The sequence below is a fragment of the Galendromus occidentalis genome, unplaced genomic scaffold, assembly GCF_000255335.2.
Source record: "Galendromus occidentalis unplaced genomic scaffold, Mocc_1.1 scf7180000077500, whole genome shotgun sequence".
Taxonomy (NCBI): Eukaryota; Metazoa; Arthropoda; class Arachnida; order Mesostigmata; family Phytoseiidae; genus Galendromus; species Galendromus occidentalis.
The window spans coordinates 403947-422786 of NW_003805488.1; the positions used below are offsets into that span (position 1 = coordinate 403947).

The 18840-nt window shown below is 51.8% G+C and overlaps 1 protein-coding gene across 1 annotated transcript in view; it reads left to right on the plus strand.

The window, feature by feature from the left end:
• Tomosyn (syntaxin-binding protein tomosyn) overlaps nucleotides 1-18840 on the plus strand; it is a 36067-nt gene that overhangs the window by 13923 nt on the left and 3304 nt on the right. Inside the window, exons 3-15 of the mRNA XM_029112432.1 lie at nucleotides 1002-1083; nucleotides 4749-4984; nucleotides 5721-6121; nucleotides 6217-6430; nucleotides 6556-6850; nucleotides 6996-7170; nucleotides 7660-7959; nucleotides 9879-9970; nucleotides 12011-12266; nucleotides 16263-16487; nucleotides 16580-16837; nucleotides 17006-17335; nucleotides 18149-18276. Of these exons, the coding sequence (XP_028968265.1) occupies nucleotides 1002-1083; nucleotides 4749-4984; nucleotides 5721-6121; nucleotides 6217-6430; nucleotides 6556-6850; nucleotides 6996-7170; nucleotides 7660-7959; nucleotides 9879-9970; nucleotides 12011-12266; nucleotides 16263-16487; nucleotides 16580-16837; nucleotides 17006-17335; nucleotides 18149-18276 (2992 nt within the window). The remainder of the gene's footprint in view (nucleotides 1-1001; nucleotides 1084-4748; nucleotides 4985-5720; nucleotides 6122-6216; nucleotides 6431-6555; nucleotides 6851-6995; nucleotides 7171-7659; nucleotides 7960-9878; nucleotides 9971-12010; nucleotides 12267-16262; nucleotides 16488-16579; nucleotides 16838-17005; nucleotides 17336-18148; nucleotides 18277-18840) is intronic.

An 18840-nucleotide genomic window follows, 5' to 3' on the forward strand; every position in this document is an offset into this window, starting at 1 on the left:
GTGGTTGCAAAAATCCCAGGCGCCGGGTCCCTGTTCTAACCAGATTACGGCTATCCTGTGTCCGCTCTGAGGAAAGCAAATTCAAGCCTGAGACAATTATCCAACATCGGCGGGCCGACCAACTTCCCGAGCGTAACGAAAGACTCCTGGGAGCGAAACGAGTGGAAGAAAGGGAGAATGGACGAGGAAGGACAGGTGAAGTGGTTGCCAGGCGGACCGACGTTGGTTCGTTAGCGGTAGACGAGGATAAGAAGAAACACGTAGCTGTTCATCAGGACCGCTGCCATCATCAGCGCTATCATCATCATCGTGATAGCCGTCATGAACATCCCGCACTTCCTTCTCATTGTCATTACGTGATTATCGACAATCCCTCGTGAATTGTGAGCGACGGCTGGCGCCGACGGAAACATCTGACTCCGGCTTCGCTGGGGTACGGCGCTCCACAGCTCCTCGAAGTCCCTCGCTACCCACCTCTCTCACTCTAATGGAATGTCTGGGAGGGGAGATTTAAAGCTCGCCACGACGACGTCGACTACCACGGCGACGGCAGCAACAACAACGAAAACGACGACGAGAATATCCTAGCTTGATCGCCGCTGGCGGAGCAGGAACATTATACGACAGCAGCCGAACCGCGGTGAACCGACGTTCCTCCCTCGCAGCCACCGAACATACTTTGCGGCCCGTTCGGAGGCGGAGTGGGAATGTGGAAAAATTAGAGCGAAGAGAAAGAGACGGGGAAATGCTCGGCGACTCCCATCCGCGATTTGCGTTGTCCGAGTTTCCTTCCGCCTTTCCCCCTTGTCGCATCGAGCTGAGATAACAAGCGATACAAGGGGCGGGGGTATCATCGTTCATTTTTGAGTCTTTCAGCTTCCTCATGAGCGGCTCCCGTAAACGCCGCTGCACGCTATTCATTGCTTTGAAAGAACATAGCTGGCTCTGAGAATTGATTAGTCAACACTGAACTAATGACGTCTTTTCTATTCGACTTCCAGTCTCGGCAGACCTGGCGTCGAGGTCTTCTTTCAGCATGTGCTCAACTCTGCGGTGGTCCAGTTACAGTTCATTGTCAACGAGGTTAGTGGTGATTGCATAAGTGAATGACTATAAGATTGGCCGTAGCCCGGGTAATCACAGTCTCCGCTTACTTGAGATCAGAAGGCACTGATTTGATTTTCCGATGTCCGAAGACAGCGTATGGTTCTGCTCTGCCGAACATTTATTTATCGGATGGGGAGACAACGCGGCGAGGACTCAGCGTCCCGAGTCGATACGCTTCAATTTATTCCCTCTCCATCGCGGATACCCTGGAGCTTGCCGTCGAAATGTCCGCAATGTCATCTCCAACGTTCTTTAGGGCCGAGAACACCGATACGTCCCGAGCTCCGGATCCACGTCCCGTTCGCGGAGGACGGAGCGGGAAGTCGAAAACAATGATGCGACAGTCGGCCGAAAATGATCGAGGAACAGAGTGTCAGAATCACAAAACCTAGTATCGATGTCGATCGGAGAGAGTTCCCTCACTTCACGGGCATCGAAAACTCATTCGAGTGTCCCGATACTGATTGAGTCCGGCATTTGCATTTGTATTCCCGTCTCCCCTTCTGACTGCTGTAAATGGTCTCCGGTCCGTTGGCCCTCGCCTTGTTCAATATCGTCTCATGGCCAAAGCTCGAGGGGAAAACATGGAAAAACCGAGAAGTGTCCCCGCGCTGCGAGGGAAGGAATCAGAAATCCGGTCCCATCCGATTTTCTTATTCTTCGATTGTGCCCTGCCCAAGGTTGATAGGCCATCAACCTATGTTGTGGGTGAGGAATCGAGGCGAACCTGAACAGAAGAAAACTCCTCCGCGACCGGAGGAACGGGCGCCTGAAAAAGCGAGTGTTATCCGATGAATGTCCGCCGAGGCATTTGGCCGACTTCAGGAATGAACCCCTCCTGAAGGTATTACAGCGAACGTACTACGCGGCGTTATGTAGAAGTCAGTCTTTCAGCGGGAGTGGAGAGCATGCGGCTGCGGCGGGGACCTCCCACGTTTATTCACGACGGAGAGAGCGCGGCGAGTGTGGTGACATGTCCGTAGCCCAGGCTCCTCTCCAGCTTCAACGGAACCCTTTGGTCCTGCGGTCGAATCCACGCGATTCTCTGACTCCCACGGACTATTCTCGACACTTCCGGAAGAACACTGCTCCATTCTCCCTACGCTCGGAATAATCTCCCTGGGGACGCCGACCTTTGGACCTACATCTGAGTTGGTGTACATACCTATGTGCTCGCCGCGTGTACTTTCGATTTCCTCGCTTTTCCTCCACTATCGGGGAGCGTTATCGACTTGGGGTTTTGTTGGGACCCTGGCTCCGGCAGGAAAATCAAGCCTGAGGCTATGCGAGAACGCTTTCTTTATCGACTAGAAGCCTATATAATTCTCGAGAAGCCGAGGTGATCCTTCATTCATCTCATCGATTGGATTCCTTCAGGGGAACGCCATGAAGTCAGAAAGGCTCAGGAGATGCCGTCGATTGCGATCTAATTACGCTGATCTGCCGCTATGAAACCCAAAAACCCGCCGATCGACAAGCCGGAGATACTGTGTTGCCAATAACGTGACTTGCACATCCGGGGGTCGAACGATGATTTCACATCGTGATTTTCGTGTAATGGAAAGAGGACGTCGGTCTCCCATTTAGGAATATTCGGATCCTGACGTTCGCCGACGATTCCGGGCCACAAATCGGGATTGAGATGCTTTTGGAACTCCTCGCTCCTTGCGAGCCTCCGAAACAGAAGTCCGAGGAACGTCCAAGAGAAAGCAGCGTTCCACAGGGTGAAGGGTCGGGCCCGTGAGGAGCGAAGTTCGGGTACAAGCGCACTTGCACACTTCATACACGAGAGAGCATCGAACACATCAAGTCTCGGAAACTGTCCCTCTTGACCCAGTGAAGCGGACTAAAAAGGAATGAGTGGACGAAAGGCGAACAGGCGGAGCATCGAAAGAAGCACCCACCGAGCTGGAGGCTTGGATTTCAATGGAACACACAATAAACTTGCCAATTTAGGCCTTTTTTTCCTACCACTGTTCTTCTGTTGTCCGCTTCTTCTGTCAGGCAGTCCGTCGCGTGCAAAGGAACACTTTGTGCCGCGGTCTTCCATTCATCAGACACAATTAGCTTCTACCCGGGGTCTACGGGCAGACTTCGCTGGTGGAAGGCTGAAACCGCTGCGCTTGTGGTCGCAGCTTGGTCGCGGAGTTCCAGTCGTTGCTTTGTACGCCTCGCTCCTTTATTGGAGGCACGGACTGCGCAGCTAACTCTAGCCATCCCGGCGAGAACCGACTGAGTGAGACAACTATCAGATGTAAAAAACGGCGAGACGCATTGGGAATCGATTCCGAGAGAAGCTGCTGCTGCTGCCGCCAGCGACTACTTTCTCTGGAACAGGAGACAAAAATATCTGGCTGCGGTCAGTGCCGAACGTCTACTTGAACGCCTCCAACGTGTTCAAATTGCTTTCGCGGGCAACGGACATCTTTCGGAATTATTTATAGACTACTGAACTTGACCAGCCGCAGGCCCTGCAGTCCGCGCACACGGCTCCGACGTACCCAGATCCTCATCGAGATAGCGGGTCTGCAGGGGAATCGATCCGACAAGCGAATCGACTTACGAGGTGATCAGCGATCACAGACCAACGTCGCGACCTCTTGATACGTAAGCGACCGTTAAGTAGACCGTAAGCTCGACTTCTGTCTCCGCAGGATAACAAGATGCAATAATGCAACAATCCTTACTGACGGTGAGATAACGCGGCCGCTGCGAGAATCGCCGAGTCAGTTCTTGTTTCCTGTTTGGCTCGACAGGCTCGACACGATGGCCCAGAGGACAAATGAACAAGGTCGAGGGACGAATTTATTGTGTTTTGCCTCATCTAAACCTACCGACACTTGGCACGGAAAGAGGAGTTCGTGACTTCTTGGGGAAACGGGTCCCGGAGTCGAAAATCACGAAGCTCCGTTCGGGAGCCCCCCATTCCTACAGAAAAGCATAAGATGAAATAGACCGGGGGAAATTCGCCTCAGCGATAAGATGAACCTCGACGCATGAGCGAGGGAACTCGACCCGCCCGTGAGATACTCCGGGACTGGGAGACTTGAAAAACTCCCTACACGGCGACTCGCTGCTGGGGAGAGATTTTCTCGCTCTCTACGCGAATTCAAGGGGACCGGAATGGGGAAGGGGAACATCCCACCGAGCTCTATTCCACGGAGCTCTGCGGCACGCCCGGAATACTTTGGGGAGTCGCTAGGTGCTCGCGAAGTCGGCAGCGACCATCGCAATCATAGGAATAGAATAGTCGTCGACAACGACAAAATATAAATTCCACCTGCTATCTGTCTGCGGCACTCGAAGGCCGTAAGGTAAACACAACAGGTGGCCGAGATGCTGCCCCAGTCTAAATTTAGAGCGAGCCTCGAAGTCGCGAGGAATACCGACAGGGGGTAATCTGAACTTCTGCTTCAGACAGAAGCACCCGAAGGTCGGACGAACTCCTGCGGAAGCTACGCCAGTGCTCTTTCCACGCTAATTTGTATGCAAATCTATCTCAATCGTCGCCTTCCTTGTCGGAATAGCAGCCGCAGGGCTGACATGACCGATTATCAGAGAAATGCAGGGCCCGACAATAAATGATGATGATAGTTATGTTGCTGACAAATTCTCAATCCTCTCGACGCTCTCGATTCCAGGGCCTACTGTTGAGTTTGTGCGCCGACGATTCGGTCCACCAATGGAACATCAAAACTCAAACACCCGAAGTCGTTCACACGCTCAAGTTCCAAAAGGAGCGCATCACTTATATGTACTTGCCGTTTCAAAGCAAATGGCTTTATCTTGGAACTGAAGGAGGCAACGTGCATCTAGTCAATGTTGACACCTTTTCCCTATCCGGATATGTCATCAACTGGAATAAAGCCATCGAAATGTGAGTAACTATGTTTAGGTAGTGCCGAGCGCTGCGCGTGTGGTCCCCAGTATGATTGAAGGAGCTCTATGATGTGCTTTCGGCATATTCATTTCGCGGTGAGGCTGAATCAAGGATCAGGATCCATATTGTGCTCGTCAAATGAGCTCGAACCTCGGAGCCGGTCTACTACATACCGCGTGACGCGAACACTCAACCCAAACTGAATTGATGTCAAGTGGGCAACCGTGGGGCTTGTATGCGGCCAGGCTCGAGTTCGCGCTGGATTCGCCAACACGGGTGGCGTACGTAGTCAAAGCATCTCGCCCACTACAAAGCCGGTTTTCTGTCGGCTGGGCGTGCCACCCCATATAGACACCGACTTCTGGTTGGTCGCTCCGAGGAACGACCGATCGACAGACAGTTCGGCCAGCTAGCGTGCATCGCTGCTCTGAAGTAAATGAGCTCGCAGTGGAGTGGTCTAACGGCTGAAGGTGACGTGTAGAGAGTGACGTGATTGAAGACTGCGGCGCTCAGCCGCTCCTGTTCGTGTCGCGGGGGTCGGCGTTGCGTTCGGATGTTTGCAGTTAACCACCGCGAACCCGTCCGATGAGCATACTTCCGTGCCCTGCTACCCTCTTCGAAGCGCTTCCAGGTTCCCCGTTCTCCCCGATAGATGTGATGACCTTGTCACCGGCGAGAAAACTCATTCGAGCTATGGATCTTCGATTCTAACGAGCTCATTTGGATTTTGCAGAACCCGCAAGACGAAACCCGGCGCAGTTGTGCATCTCTGTGAGAATCCAGCAGACCCTAACAAGCTGCTCATAGCATTTGAGACGGGTACCATCGTCCTGTGGGATCTCCGCAGCCGAATGGCTGAGGTTCGCTTCCAGCACAACGAACCTCTGTCATCAGTATCTTGGCATTTTGAGGGTAAACAGTTTCTGGCGTCTCACGCGGATGGGAGTCTTACAGTTTTCAACATCAGGAATCCAGGCAAACCTCTGAGTGTTATGTATCCACACTTGCGCCTTCTGATGGAACTGAATCCCGAGCTTAGCGCGGTGCCGACCTGCTTAAAAGGCTTTTTTCACCCCATTTCCAAAGTGCAGTGGTGGGCCACCCGAGCTGGAGATAACTTAGTACTCTTTTCCGGTGAGTAGATCCCCGGGAGGTTGAACGGTCTCATCGTTCCACCACAATCAGCAGGGGCCGACTCACGGTGTCGTTCTTTGTTTCTTTCTCTGCAGGAGGTGCGCCTCTGGGTGTTGACAAAAACGGACGGGAAATGGTCGGCGCGAGTGTTTCAAACTTGCAACGGGCTCAACTACTACAAATGGAGAGCCAGGTTGTCGACTTTGTCACAGCGCACGAATCACCATTCTCATCCGACACTACTGAACCATATGCCCTTGTGACTCTCTGCAAAAATGATTTGATCGTTGTGGATTTGCTCACGCATCCGTGAGTATCGTTATGCTATCCATGGATAGTCACAGTTATATTTATTGATTTAATTTAATTTTGATCTACTTGCGGACGTCTGGTGCTAATTCAAAGTTTAATATCCTAATTATTCCTCTTCGAAGGTACCCGAATTTCCGGTTGCCCTATTCGATGAACATCCATGAGAGTCCTGTCGTATGCTGTCAGTACCTGGCCGATTGTCCCGGCGACTTGATACCATGTTTTTATTCGGTGGGACAATTCTTCGGCGCAAAAGCAACCAATATGTCGTCAACAAATATTAAGTTCTCGGAACGAGAGTGGCCCATCACAGGCGGGGAATGGGGAACAAGTATTGTTTCATATCCCGAAATCATAATCACAGGCCACGCGGATGGTACCGTGAGATTCTGGGATTCATCTACTTTGGGCTTCCAGGTTTGTGTCCGGCGAGCGATCCAATATTTTATTATGTGAACAAAGAGATCAATTAGATACTCTTCTATTATGCATTATCAGCTCGGAGCTCTGAGCTCGGAGATGTAAAGTGGAAATTTGCTTATCTTCATATTTTCTTCGACAGCTCCTATACCGGTTCAGAACCTCGCGGCTTTTTGAGAAGCTCGTATCAGACGATGATCCATTTGCTGTGGAGAAACTTTTTTTCGATCCAGAAGGGCGTCAACTCGGTATCGCCGGCGCCTCGTACGTGGCGTTGTTTTCGTTCGCAAAAACCGAGAACACCTGCAACGTTGCAGGTGAGACTCATAATCAGCCGCGTGGCAATCTTCTTTCAGGAGGGGTCTTCCCGAGCGAGACAAACAGCGGGTGTCGAGGCGCGAAGGAAGAAATACTTTCACCTCGGATGATCGAAATTCCTCGTTCTGGGTGCGGAAAACCGGTGGGGCTTCCTTTCGTTGTCGTGCGGTCTCGAACTAGCCACCAAAAGAACGATTTGTCGGAGTCTATCGCAAGTGTTTTCCCGGGACGCGCTCCCGGAACGGGAGCGAGACACGCATTCTGAACTCTCCTAGGGCCGCGCTCGCAAGGTCCGCCGGCCCGGCGAGTTTCATTTGTACCCGAGGATGGTTGGGTCCAGGGGACGGGGAAAGCGGGATGATCAATTGAACGAGGAACAGCTTGGTTTCCCGATCGAGTTGAGTGGTGTCGCCGTGCGGATGCAAGAACACGTTCCGCGACCATATGTCAGCGCCGAATCAAACGCTCTGTACGTGCTTGTTTTGCAGTTCTCGATACTCCGATCCACTTCGAGATGGAGGAATCCTCCGAAGTATCCCCGAAGTCCAACGAACGCGTCACGGTCCGTCGTGAAGCTTTAACCTGGAGAGCCGGTCTACAGCCTACATTGGTTTGCCAGTTTCTCTCCGGCGGCACTCCTGCCGGTGGAGAGTCGGCCCGTCATGTGACCTGCATGGCGGTCAGTTCTGCGTACAATCTGTTGGCATTCGGCAATGATTTGGGTCTGGTGGTCGTCGATACGATCCACAACACGTGCGTGCTCAACTTTGCCACGCCCGAACTCTATGGTAAGTTTCGATTCCGTTTGGTCACATGTTTTCCTGTTTACTTGCCCTAGCTGTTTCCACATCAATGGACAATCTCAGTCAAGATTTTCGCATATGGGGAGGCAGTGTCGCGTCTCTGGTGAGTCGGCGCAACAAAATCTTCTTCCGGCGTGGACGAGCGCTTGGAATAAGGCGTCTTGGCGCGGCATTGTTCTCGCGTCCGTCTCCGTCTCCAGAACGCCCATACCAGGCACTCTCGGCCCGAATGTCGTTCGATTCTGACTTCAAATGATGATCTCTCCGGTTGTAAAAGTGTGCGTCCGGCTACACCGCCTGCATCGATCCCATCGGAGAGATCAGTGATTTCCTCAAGTACTCTCCACTGCGAGAAGCTCAGAGGAACGATTTGCTGTCGACCTGGGCGTTCGCTGATTGAGGGATTAACCACCAAACCCTAAAAACGTCATCTTGCAGATTTTCAATTGACAATTAATTATCGAGCAAAGCGGGCCAGTTCAAGACCTTTGCGCTTTACCTTTACCCGGCACAGTCTGCTAGACTCTCTCAGAAGTTCTCTACGTTTTCGTCGCTCGAGTCATTTCTCGTCCCTGAGCTCCCGATCACGCAAACGACTCAGTCGTCTGCGTCGCTTCAAACGCTTTTCGTTTCGATCTACGAATCCGAGTTATCCCGAATTCAACCTGAACTCGTTTCGTGGCTCCACAGACCCCGCTAAGACCATCACAGCCACCACCTCCACCCCACAGTCCCCCGTTTCTTCTCTCACCCATGACGACGACACCACTCGAAAGTCTTCGCCTCCTCCTCCTCCTCCACCTCCTCCTCCGAACGATGGACTCGATCCTATCGACTCGGCGATTGACGATGCTGACGATGAACGTCGAGCCGCTGCTCAACCGAGGGTAGGGCAGCCGGTTCTCAGCACCGCAATCGGTGCAAATAGCGCCGAGGAACCACTACGGCCTCCCAAAGATCCGATCCCGGACAGACCAAATGACAAGGGGTCGGCCAAGAGCTGTAGGCCGGAAGCGCTGCGTCGGGGAACCTCAATACAGGAGACGATAGCGGACGCCTGCAAGCGAACTTTGCAACGAATGCTATCCTCACCGACGAGTAAGGATGAATCGCCATCGCTGATCTCTTCCGCTGATTGACTAACTCACCCTGCCCTCGATTCAAATGCTATGGGCTTCCAGGAAGAGCTGCTCGACGACGCTGAGTAGATCTTGATCCGGGGGAATCCAATCGCTTCCGATCCTGGGGAAAAATCCACGCATTGCAATAATTGGAAAAAAGATCCGCCGCTCTTCCCCCTCGTCGCGCTCTCCCTGGAACACCATTCGCATGTCTCTAATTGGTTATTATCGGCCTCTTGTGGCGTCACTGTTCTTCCGATGAGAGCCGCTGATGCTCCTCATGCGCTGTTCATCTTTCGAGCCTCAAATGCCGGGCTTTTGAATCTAATACCAGCTCTTGACTTCTCGCGATGGTCGATTTCTTTGCCGTCTGATCGCTGATCTTCGGATACGCTTTGCTAACCAAGCCTTCGAACCTTCGAATACGTACTAACGAATAAGCTGCATCGGGCGTCTTCCGGAGCGAAGCTGCTTGGAGACTTCTGCTGGTCTGGGCAACTTCCACGCGAACTAATTGATTGACGGCTGTTTCCCGATTAACTGAGGGGGGATCCACGAGTGCTTGTCTGTCGAACGATTTTCGGGAGCCCGCACTTACCTCGGGAGTGGTCTCGGAGAGTCAGGCTTCTCCCAATAACGGGAAGATTCTCACTTCTCTCACAACTATCGATTGCGCATCGATCCATACGTAACATTTTTCCGGGAGGGACTCTTCTCTTGACTCGCAGACGGCTTCCTACGGGGTCTGGCGAATTGTAATCAGCCAAGCTTCTCGGTTTTCAGGATCTTCTGACCCCTACCAGAGATCCCCGCGATCCCCCAAACGGCAGGACAACAACGGTCTACCGGATCCGACAGAAAGTTCTCCAGACCAGGTCAGTTGGCTGCGGGTCCCCGGATTTGAATCCCCTCTCCCTGTTGTAAAACAAGAGACCGGTAGTTGGATGTATTAAAGAAGCGTGGGAGCGCTGCCGAATCGCGTTCGGATCGGCCGGGAAGGCATCATTCGGGATCTGCGAAAGGAACATTTGATTTTGGGGTCCATCTGTTGTTCGGAGCAGCCTCCGTAGGTCGCTCCTTTCTCTCAACTTTTGGTTCCGTTTTCGGAGAACTCGAGAACGCTTCATCACTCGGAGAGTTTTTATTTCATTTGTGGCGCTATAGGAGATATATCTCTGGGATCAGCGATCCGATACAGGTTCGAGGGCAGACGCTCTATCTATCCCTCGACGGCTCCCCAGCTCGCCTGTCCGGAGAACCGAGCGGTCGATTTTTCTGGCCGACAAAGATTTGACTCCCTACTGGCTGAGGAGGATCGAGCGTCGGTAGGGCTCCAGGAAGCCGTCGCCCTTTTTCTTCCTCCTCCGACAACCCTCGGAATATGACGCCATATTGGGGTCCTCCAAGGGAATACAGGAGGAAGCGACGGAGAGCTGAATGCTTGCAGCGGTCCCTCTACATCAAATGCAGATCTGCAGTGACTACACCGACGTTGTTTCGGGCAGTCAGCGGATGGCGGTTCCAGCGGCTGGCTACGTCGAGAGTGGTTTTCGTTCTCTCCGGGCGAAAACCGTGGTTGATTCCTTGCGGGGCCGCGCAACAGGCCGCTGAGGCCTCCGGCGGTGGGGGTAGGCCGGTGTCAGCGAGGGAAGTATGATATGAAGAAAATAAGTGGGAGAGAATGTAGGATGTAATCATTCAGGGACTGACAAACCGCACACTCAACCGAAAATTCTGAAATGTCCGTGACCGGCCGACTTTGTCAGGGTGACAAGACAAGCACGGATATACCCACATATCTAGACCCCGGGGATGAGCGTATGACGTGCGACGCACCCGTCGGTCTTCTAAATGGATGCCCTCGAACCTGCAAGATGTATCAAAAATCAGAAGCTCCCATGACTTCTTTTACGTCGCGAACGGGGCTGAGTCCGGCTAAGATGACATTTTTTTCCCAACTTGAAGAGCGACCTTGAAATTTTGGAACGTCCTTGAGTTTATGGTTTATTATTCCGGCGAGATTGTGACGAAACCCTTCTAGAGTCTCGGATTGCACCGTAACTTTCGGGATGCCCTTGAGCTTCTCGAGAGCTGGAGAACGCATTCAATGCTGTAAAACTCCCTGAACAGGGAGCTCACTCGGTGTCCCAAAGTGAAGAAAAGTACGCCGCGCCTTCGAAAACAGGGAATGAGCGTGGAGTCGACGCTCTTTCTGGCTCGTTGTGGGAACCTAGATTCGCGACATTATTCTGATCAGAAAGGGGAATCCCAGCAGTGGGAAGCATTTCACGGACCAAATCTAACCAAACCAATTCAACTTTCTCGACATTCGCCTCGGTAATCCCCGAAACTCCTGGTTAACGAGATCCGGTTGCATTGCAGCGAGCAGGTAACTAGTCGATCATAGCTACTACATCGATGTATCATTTCTCATTCTCATACCGAGTTCTTTGCCTATGCGGTGGCGGTGTCCTCCTTTCTGGCTTTGATTGATTGCGTCGATTCGTTGATTTGATGTGCCCTTTTCTCACCTACTTCAATGTACCGTACTCTCATGTCCAACTCCCCATATTTTCTTCCTCGATCTGATTGTCGTACATGTCGATGTTTCTGTTTTCGATGTTGTCGCGATCCATGTTCCACACCGGGATCCCACTGACCCCCGGATCATTTTTCCCCGTCTCGTTACGACTTCTGGTCACTTTCGACGGATCGTCTGTTCTGAATAATTTTGTGATGATGATTATTATGATGATCATGCCAATGATTATGATTGATGAACTCCTCCCCCCGTCCATGACACCACCTCCGCCGGGCGTTTTTTTTCCTTTCTGGATTTTCGTTGTCCAACGAATCACCACGCAACAACAACGAAACAACAACGAAACGAAATCACGCAACGAAAACAACATCAGTCGACAAGTGTGAGCCCGACAACACTGAAGCCGCAACGGCATTTTCTCGACCGGCGATCCAAGTCTATGCAAACACCACAGTCAGGGGGCACAGGCTCTGGCACGTTGTCTGCTTCCCATCAGCAACTGACCACGATGTCGAGCCTGGGTGCGGAGCGATATCCTGGCCGAAAGATGTTACAGAAGCACCCCAATCTCGCGTCTCAAGACGAGCCTCCGCAGTTTTTACTTCCGACCGCCGCGTCCTCCTCTACAGGTGACTACGGCTCTGAAGAAAAGAGCAGAGTGGCGATCCTTCCAGAAGTTATCGAAGCAGCTTGATTGATTTCCGAACCGTTTTCTGTACTGCGCAAAATACTGTCCTCCTCGCCGGTTGGTCGAAGCGGAGCGATATATCGAAAGCCGATGCAGGGATGAATCAAACGATCGTTCCTCGAGCGTGCGAGTGATCCTACGGCTTGATCTATCGACGCTACCAACCGGATCAATCAATACGATCAAAAAGGAGAGATGATAAATCGAGCAAGCAAACCAGCAGCAAGCAAACCGAACACCGATTGCCGTGCAATGCTTCTAAAAAAATGTCCGTGATGGTCCTCTATGATCCACCATGCTGCTTTTGCGTGGGTCATCTAATCTGAATTGCCTTCGAATCCTTGTTCTCCGGGACTCCTATCAATGCATTCCTTGTCACCTCTTTAGCCTTTTATCTTCTCGCCTCTCTGTAATGCGGACGACTCACTGCCTCACTACTCGAATATCCAATTATTGCCTCTACCTCTCGACTAGATTCTTTCTCTCCTGTCCGAACGAATGTACCCCCTATGTGATGATTGCTCCGCGTCATGATAGAATCCTACTCGATCGAAGCCCCCTCCATCGAGTTTTCATCAAAAACACATCGGGTCGTTTTGATGAAAAATAAAGAGCTATTGTACCCAAATTCGATTCACAGTCGAGTTACAAGAGGTAGCCAATCGCTGTTCTTCGAGATAGAGAATCCAAGCTCATCAACCGGTTCGCGTCATTTGCATCGGTTGGCATTCGTTTCCGGTATACCGAACTAAAGAAAAACAGTGGAGTTTCTGCTCCAGAGCCCACGCTCCGCATTTTTGGGTCTCTCCTGCCGCGAGGGGCCAGAGGAACGGAGGGGTCGTTCCCTCTCCACCGATCGGATGTCCAAGATAATCAGGACTTTGCCTTTTCCTTTTACCTGTGGAAAGCCTACGTGGGGCTCGACGCCTGGAACTGCCAAGTTACCGAACCCCGTGTAGATTCCAACCCGTAGAGGACCGATTCCGCTCCGGAAGAAGGGGCAAGGAGGCTATGTGAACAATTTAGGTCCGGTTTTCCGCTATCATGATGTGAAGAGCGCCCGGGGTTGTCCCTTCCATCCTCTTTGGTTCTCTATCGGTCGATGCGATCGTCATATCTCGGGAGATGGTCGATACCCCGAGAATATCGAGCGAAATCAGATCTCGAGTGTGACCTCGATCCAAGGTCGGATCGGGCTTGTTCAATCCTATTTGCCCGCTATATTCGGACTGTCCCTTTCATTGATGAGCCATGTCCGCTATTCACTCCCTGGTTCACCCCTTCAACGACTCGATACGACTCGAGACTTCATCTCCCCGTATATCCATTCATTTCCAGGGCTTTTCGTCTCTTTATGAGCTGTCCGCGCTACGATCACTGACCTATTCTTCCGTGACCTGCCGCTAGGTTAGGACGCGACCGTCCCGAGCCATGTAGCCGGAAAAGTCAGCCAGACGCACGGTCGTGAGGCAGAAAGCTCCTGAAGGAGACGAATGACAAGGGAGGAGACGAGCTGTCGTCAAGATGCGGACGAAACGAGAATCAAATGGCGGAAATTTAAACGAAAACTCGCCCATTCGATTTCTCGGCTGTTGGCCCTATATCCCTCTGACTCCTGTACGCTCATCTTTTGTGAGCTGTTCGATCGCCGTCGTCCGACGCTCAAATCGATGTCCGGCTCCCGGTCCTCTTCGCTCGTTCCCCGCCGCCACCGGGGTCCTACGTGTCTCGTCCATACCACATGGATCAGAGCCGGAGTGATAGCTGGGCTTTCTAGGCCTGGCAGGCAAGTACCACCCTCCTACCCACCCACTAACTGTGGACCTGTCGACATATAGGCGCATCCCTTTGAGGGCTCTCAACTCCTCCGACCTACTCCGCCGGGGGAATCTCCTAATTCTCGGCTCATTCCGCCGAGGCTATTCCATCCCGAAATCTTTTCCGGGACCTCCCGAATCGTGTGCTGACTGCTTTGCCGAGCGTTCCCTCGCGATTCACCGAGGAATGCTCTCGACACGAGGTACAAATTATTATAGAGTGACATGCAATGTCTCGCGGGACATGTTCCCCTGAGCGGCAGCAGGATCCGATTCCGTGCGGCCTCAAATGCATGTGTACGAAGTTCCTTTCCGCTTCTCCGCGCGAAAATTCTCGATGCGGTTCTTTATCCACTCTTTCGCGAGCGCTCAGCCGGAGATCGGTTGACTGCGTGGTCTCATTGGGACGAGGGATGTAGTGCGTCGAGTTTCTCGGCGAATCGAAAAGGTCTCCTAGCTGTGTTGTGTCATCCTGAACTATTCCTAGCTAGCGCTCTCCCTACAGGGCCAAGCCACAACTTGGGCCTCTCTACCCAGATCCGACTTCCCGTCGTACCCATGTAGGTCTTCATGTTTAAAACGACTTGAGATTTTCGGAGAGAAAACAATATCCTACGATTGAAGAGTCGTGCGATGCTGCGGACGAGAGTCGGCGCTGAGGTTTGCGGAAACCTCATCGGCGAAATCCTCAGGATAAACCGCTCTTAAAATGATTGACAAAATTTTCTAAACGGGCACACTGTAATCACTCTCCATGCTTGATAACGATTGACGCACCCTAACTAAAAGAAAGAAAAACCTACAACCAATCAACCGACCAATCAACCAACCCACCCACACCTCCGAAACGAATCATCCTCATCTTCATCAATTTGCATCACTAATAATTATGAAATGCCTTGAGGAATCACCCACCCTCTCTTCAGTTGCTTTTTCTCTCGCATAGAGAAAAAGCTCCTCTTTCTATCTCTGTTTGTTCTTTCTCGCGGCTGATATCGCTGCTTGCGCAGCCAGAGTAGAGTGGCGAGCACATAGATACGCTATAAATTCATAAACTTCATTTTCTTAACGGAGTTTGCGTTTGCATGTGTTTTGCTGCCTGACCGATTCGGTGCCTGTCTTCTACACGATCTTCTCTTAAAAACGTCTCCAAAGCCGCCGAAAATCGACGCGGTCGAATCGAGAACAGAAGCTGTAAGGCGTCTCTGCGTAGTCCGACGAGCCTCTCTGGGAGAGGCTTATCGACTCGTTCGTCGCTCTTCTGCTGCTGTTCTTCTATTTGGCGTCGTTTGAGCGGTAGACACCCAGAGACTGACTACTCAGTCACTACAACAGCATCGACGACAGCAACCTCATGTTCTACTACCACAGCAACGACTCACTATTCCACTGTTGCTGCTAGTGCTGCTGGCTTCAATTTAGGCAACGCTGCATCGACTCTCCCAGAGGAACATCCGATTTCTACTTTCAAGAGGAAGCCGTCGAAAAGACTTCTCCTACCTGGTGGGCGGTTCTCCGTTTGACTCTTTCTCCGATGTTTCCTCTATTGAATTTCTCTTCATCCCTTCCGCAAGAGAGCAGAATCATGCCCAAGTCCGACGCCCCCCGCTCCATCCATGTCCCCCAACAAACCGCGGTGTTCCACATTTCACCTGTGTTCTCCGATCCCGTTCAGGTTCCGCCAACTCAAAAGCCAGTATCTTTCCTCCGATCTGAATCGTCTCTTCTTGGACCAGGATCTCCCTGCGTCCGACTTGTTTGGAATAGACATTCCGAGCACTATTCCTCGCGTTTCCCTATTGAGCAAAGAAGCTCTTAACAACGAACTATACGAACTATTTATTTTCGCTCTAATGTTTTGAGGGAAGTTTCCTCAAAGACTAAATGTCAGCAGCGTGTTCGTTGTCATTAGCTCCTGATGTGATCCCTCGTGTGCACAAGTATTCTTCCGTGAGAGTCTTTGTGGCGTTGCCTCGCTTCTTCCTTAAATTGATTTTCATTATCCCCGTCCGGCCCATGATGATGCACTCAAAGAGGGCTCATCAAGGCGGAACAAAGAGCAGAAATTAGAAACGGGTATCCGATTCTTGTCGACTAACTTCCTGTACCGTACATCGTAGATTGCTCGTTTTCGCGGTCTCGCTCGTCGTCGACATCGAGCTTGGAGAATGTTTCCCGAGAATCAATCACGTGTCTCACTTTCTGTGACACGTTCTGCTCGAAGAAAAGTGATGCTTCATCGCCGAGTCCTTCGCTATGGGTAGGGACCAGTTACGGTTCTGTTTTACCTTTACCACTTAACCTCGCCAACGAAACTCGCTCGGCTCTCGCCACTCCTGGAACAGGTAGGTTCGATCCCGGAGAACGCTCTTCCCTGACACACAGCCACATGACTTCGCCGAATGAGAGTCGAGCTTCTAGGTCGCTGCGTTTTCAGGATCATTGTTCAAGCTTAAGGGCCGAGTGCTCTGCATCGGATTTGTGGACAGCAATGGCGCGCAACTCGTCTCCGATGGTGGTCGCTTGCGGTCCGCAAACGGCTCTAAAACTCCTACAGGCGGACATTTCGCCGTCCTTGTGAGTGAAAAACTTGCCCGCGTTGCAAGCCTTCCCTCCCAGAATACGATCGTCAAGACGACTCTCAACGAAACCTCCGTTGTGGTCTGCGCCGACATCACGCAGCTCAAACAATGCGGTCAGTGCTCACTCCCCTCACTTTACTACGTTGCGGTGTAGCAGCTTCAACCGATTCGGGCTCCTTTTGGAACTCGCTCTCGGAACTCCCGCACACATCTTTCGGGAGCAAACGGCTCTTCCCGGAAGTCGTCGAAAACTTAACAAGATTCCGATTCGAATTTCACAGAGGTGCCGTGCTTGGTGTCGTACATTGCAAACGGCAACATCATGGTGCACAGTTTGCCATCGCTGAAGTTCGTCTTAGAGGTTGATTTCTACGCCAGTCCCGACCAGCGCATTTCTCGGACGTTTTGTTTCTCCAAAAACGGTCATGGTCTGTACATGGACTCGAGGAGCGAAATTCAGAAATTTTCCGTGAGCAGCGACTTCTGTAATCAGCTGCAAGATCTTCGAGGCAATGTTCATACAACGAAAGAAAAGCCTGAAGCCCCGCGACAATCGTTTTTCAAAGGCTTATTCAGTGGCGGACCCAGCGTTCTGGATCGAGACGAACTTTGTGAGTATTCCTGACGCTATCCCGCGGCTGTCCTGCGGGGGCTTCGGAAATCCGATAGAACTTCGGAATTGCTACCGGAATCAAATTCCTCCGAGTGAGCTCGATGCTTCGGAGAGTACCGGGGGCAATCGATTCGATCGGCTCTGCCCAGTCAAGTCTTCGGCCGATGCGGAAAAACCGTTGTTCGAGTTGTCTTAGTTTCACGGATCCTACAGAAAGCGTCCTCTGTTTGCTTCTGACGCTGGATACAAATTACGCTAAGACGCTATTCTATTCAGTGAATCATTCACCATTCATTACTTAATGTTGTATAAAGGAGGCATTAGGGAATTTCCCGGCGGCGCGCCTTGAGACAAACGAACGAAAGAAAGGAAGAATAAACGAGCGGACAGCCGGACACGAAACGAAAGATATCGGTACACAAGAGAATTGGTGTTTGAGAAAGGGTTTGATAGGAGTCCGGCAGAATCAATTTGGGAGGAGCTCAAAGTTTGGAATTCAGAGCAACTGCCTACTAGGATGCATGCACGTACTTCTCCATGTGGTTCCAGTTGTTTGTTTGTTCGTTCGTTCGTGAGAGTTCGCTCGTTCGTTCTTCCGTCGTCCGTCCGCCGGTTGATTCAAGACCGCGTTTAAGTGCACAGCGCGGTATGGAGTGCGGAGGCGTTCCCCCAACCCGCTGTACTCCAGCGGATGTGCGGTGGGATCTGCGCGCTAATAGCCCACATAGACAGCGTGAAAATAATTCCGGTGGCTCCACGTCGGGCAGGCAAACCATCGAGCGGTTGATTACAAACTTTGAGTTCATTTCAGTTGGCGAGACCGGTAGCGGGAAAGCTTCGAAAACCATCGCGCGACACATTCCTGGCAACGCTGCCAATCTGGAAGCCATGAGTCAGAGAGCAGGAACCCTGGCCGGTGAAGTCGCACGGACCCGATTGGTGAGCAATTATTCCATGTTCGCTTCTTATAGACAAGTTTTCGGAAGTCTAGATCCCTCGGAGGCTCGCCAACCCACGGAGACTTCTCTCGTGATATGAATCGGAGGAAGATCTTCGCTTCTTATCAATGTGGACTCCGCAAATAATTCCTGAAGACCATACGAGTTTTCGCGTCGCCTCTACCAACCGATTTCGAGCCCATCGACTTCTCCACGGCAGTCTGTGTACTTTCGTCAGCGTACGAGAAGATCAATCATCTTCCGGCAAAGAATCGGTATCATTCCGATCACCTAATGGGATATGACAGACTCATGAACGACAGGGTAAACATCTGCCCAGGGGTGAGCCACCAGAAACAAGTGCGCCGCTGCAAGTGGAGAAGCTGTCAAGCGGAGGTCTCAGATATCAGAGAGCGTTCTTTGGAGCCCGCCAGCCGGGAGACATATCCGTCTATCGGTCGGAGCTTCTTCTCCATTTACAAAGAACGCTTTCAAGTGCGCTCGATTGCCCCCAAAACCATAGACACCGCATTCCTAACGGAATATGGTGCCCCTTGAAAAGAAG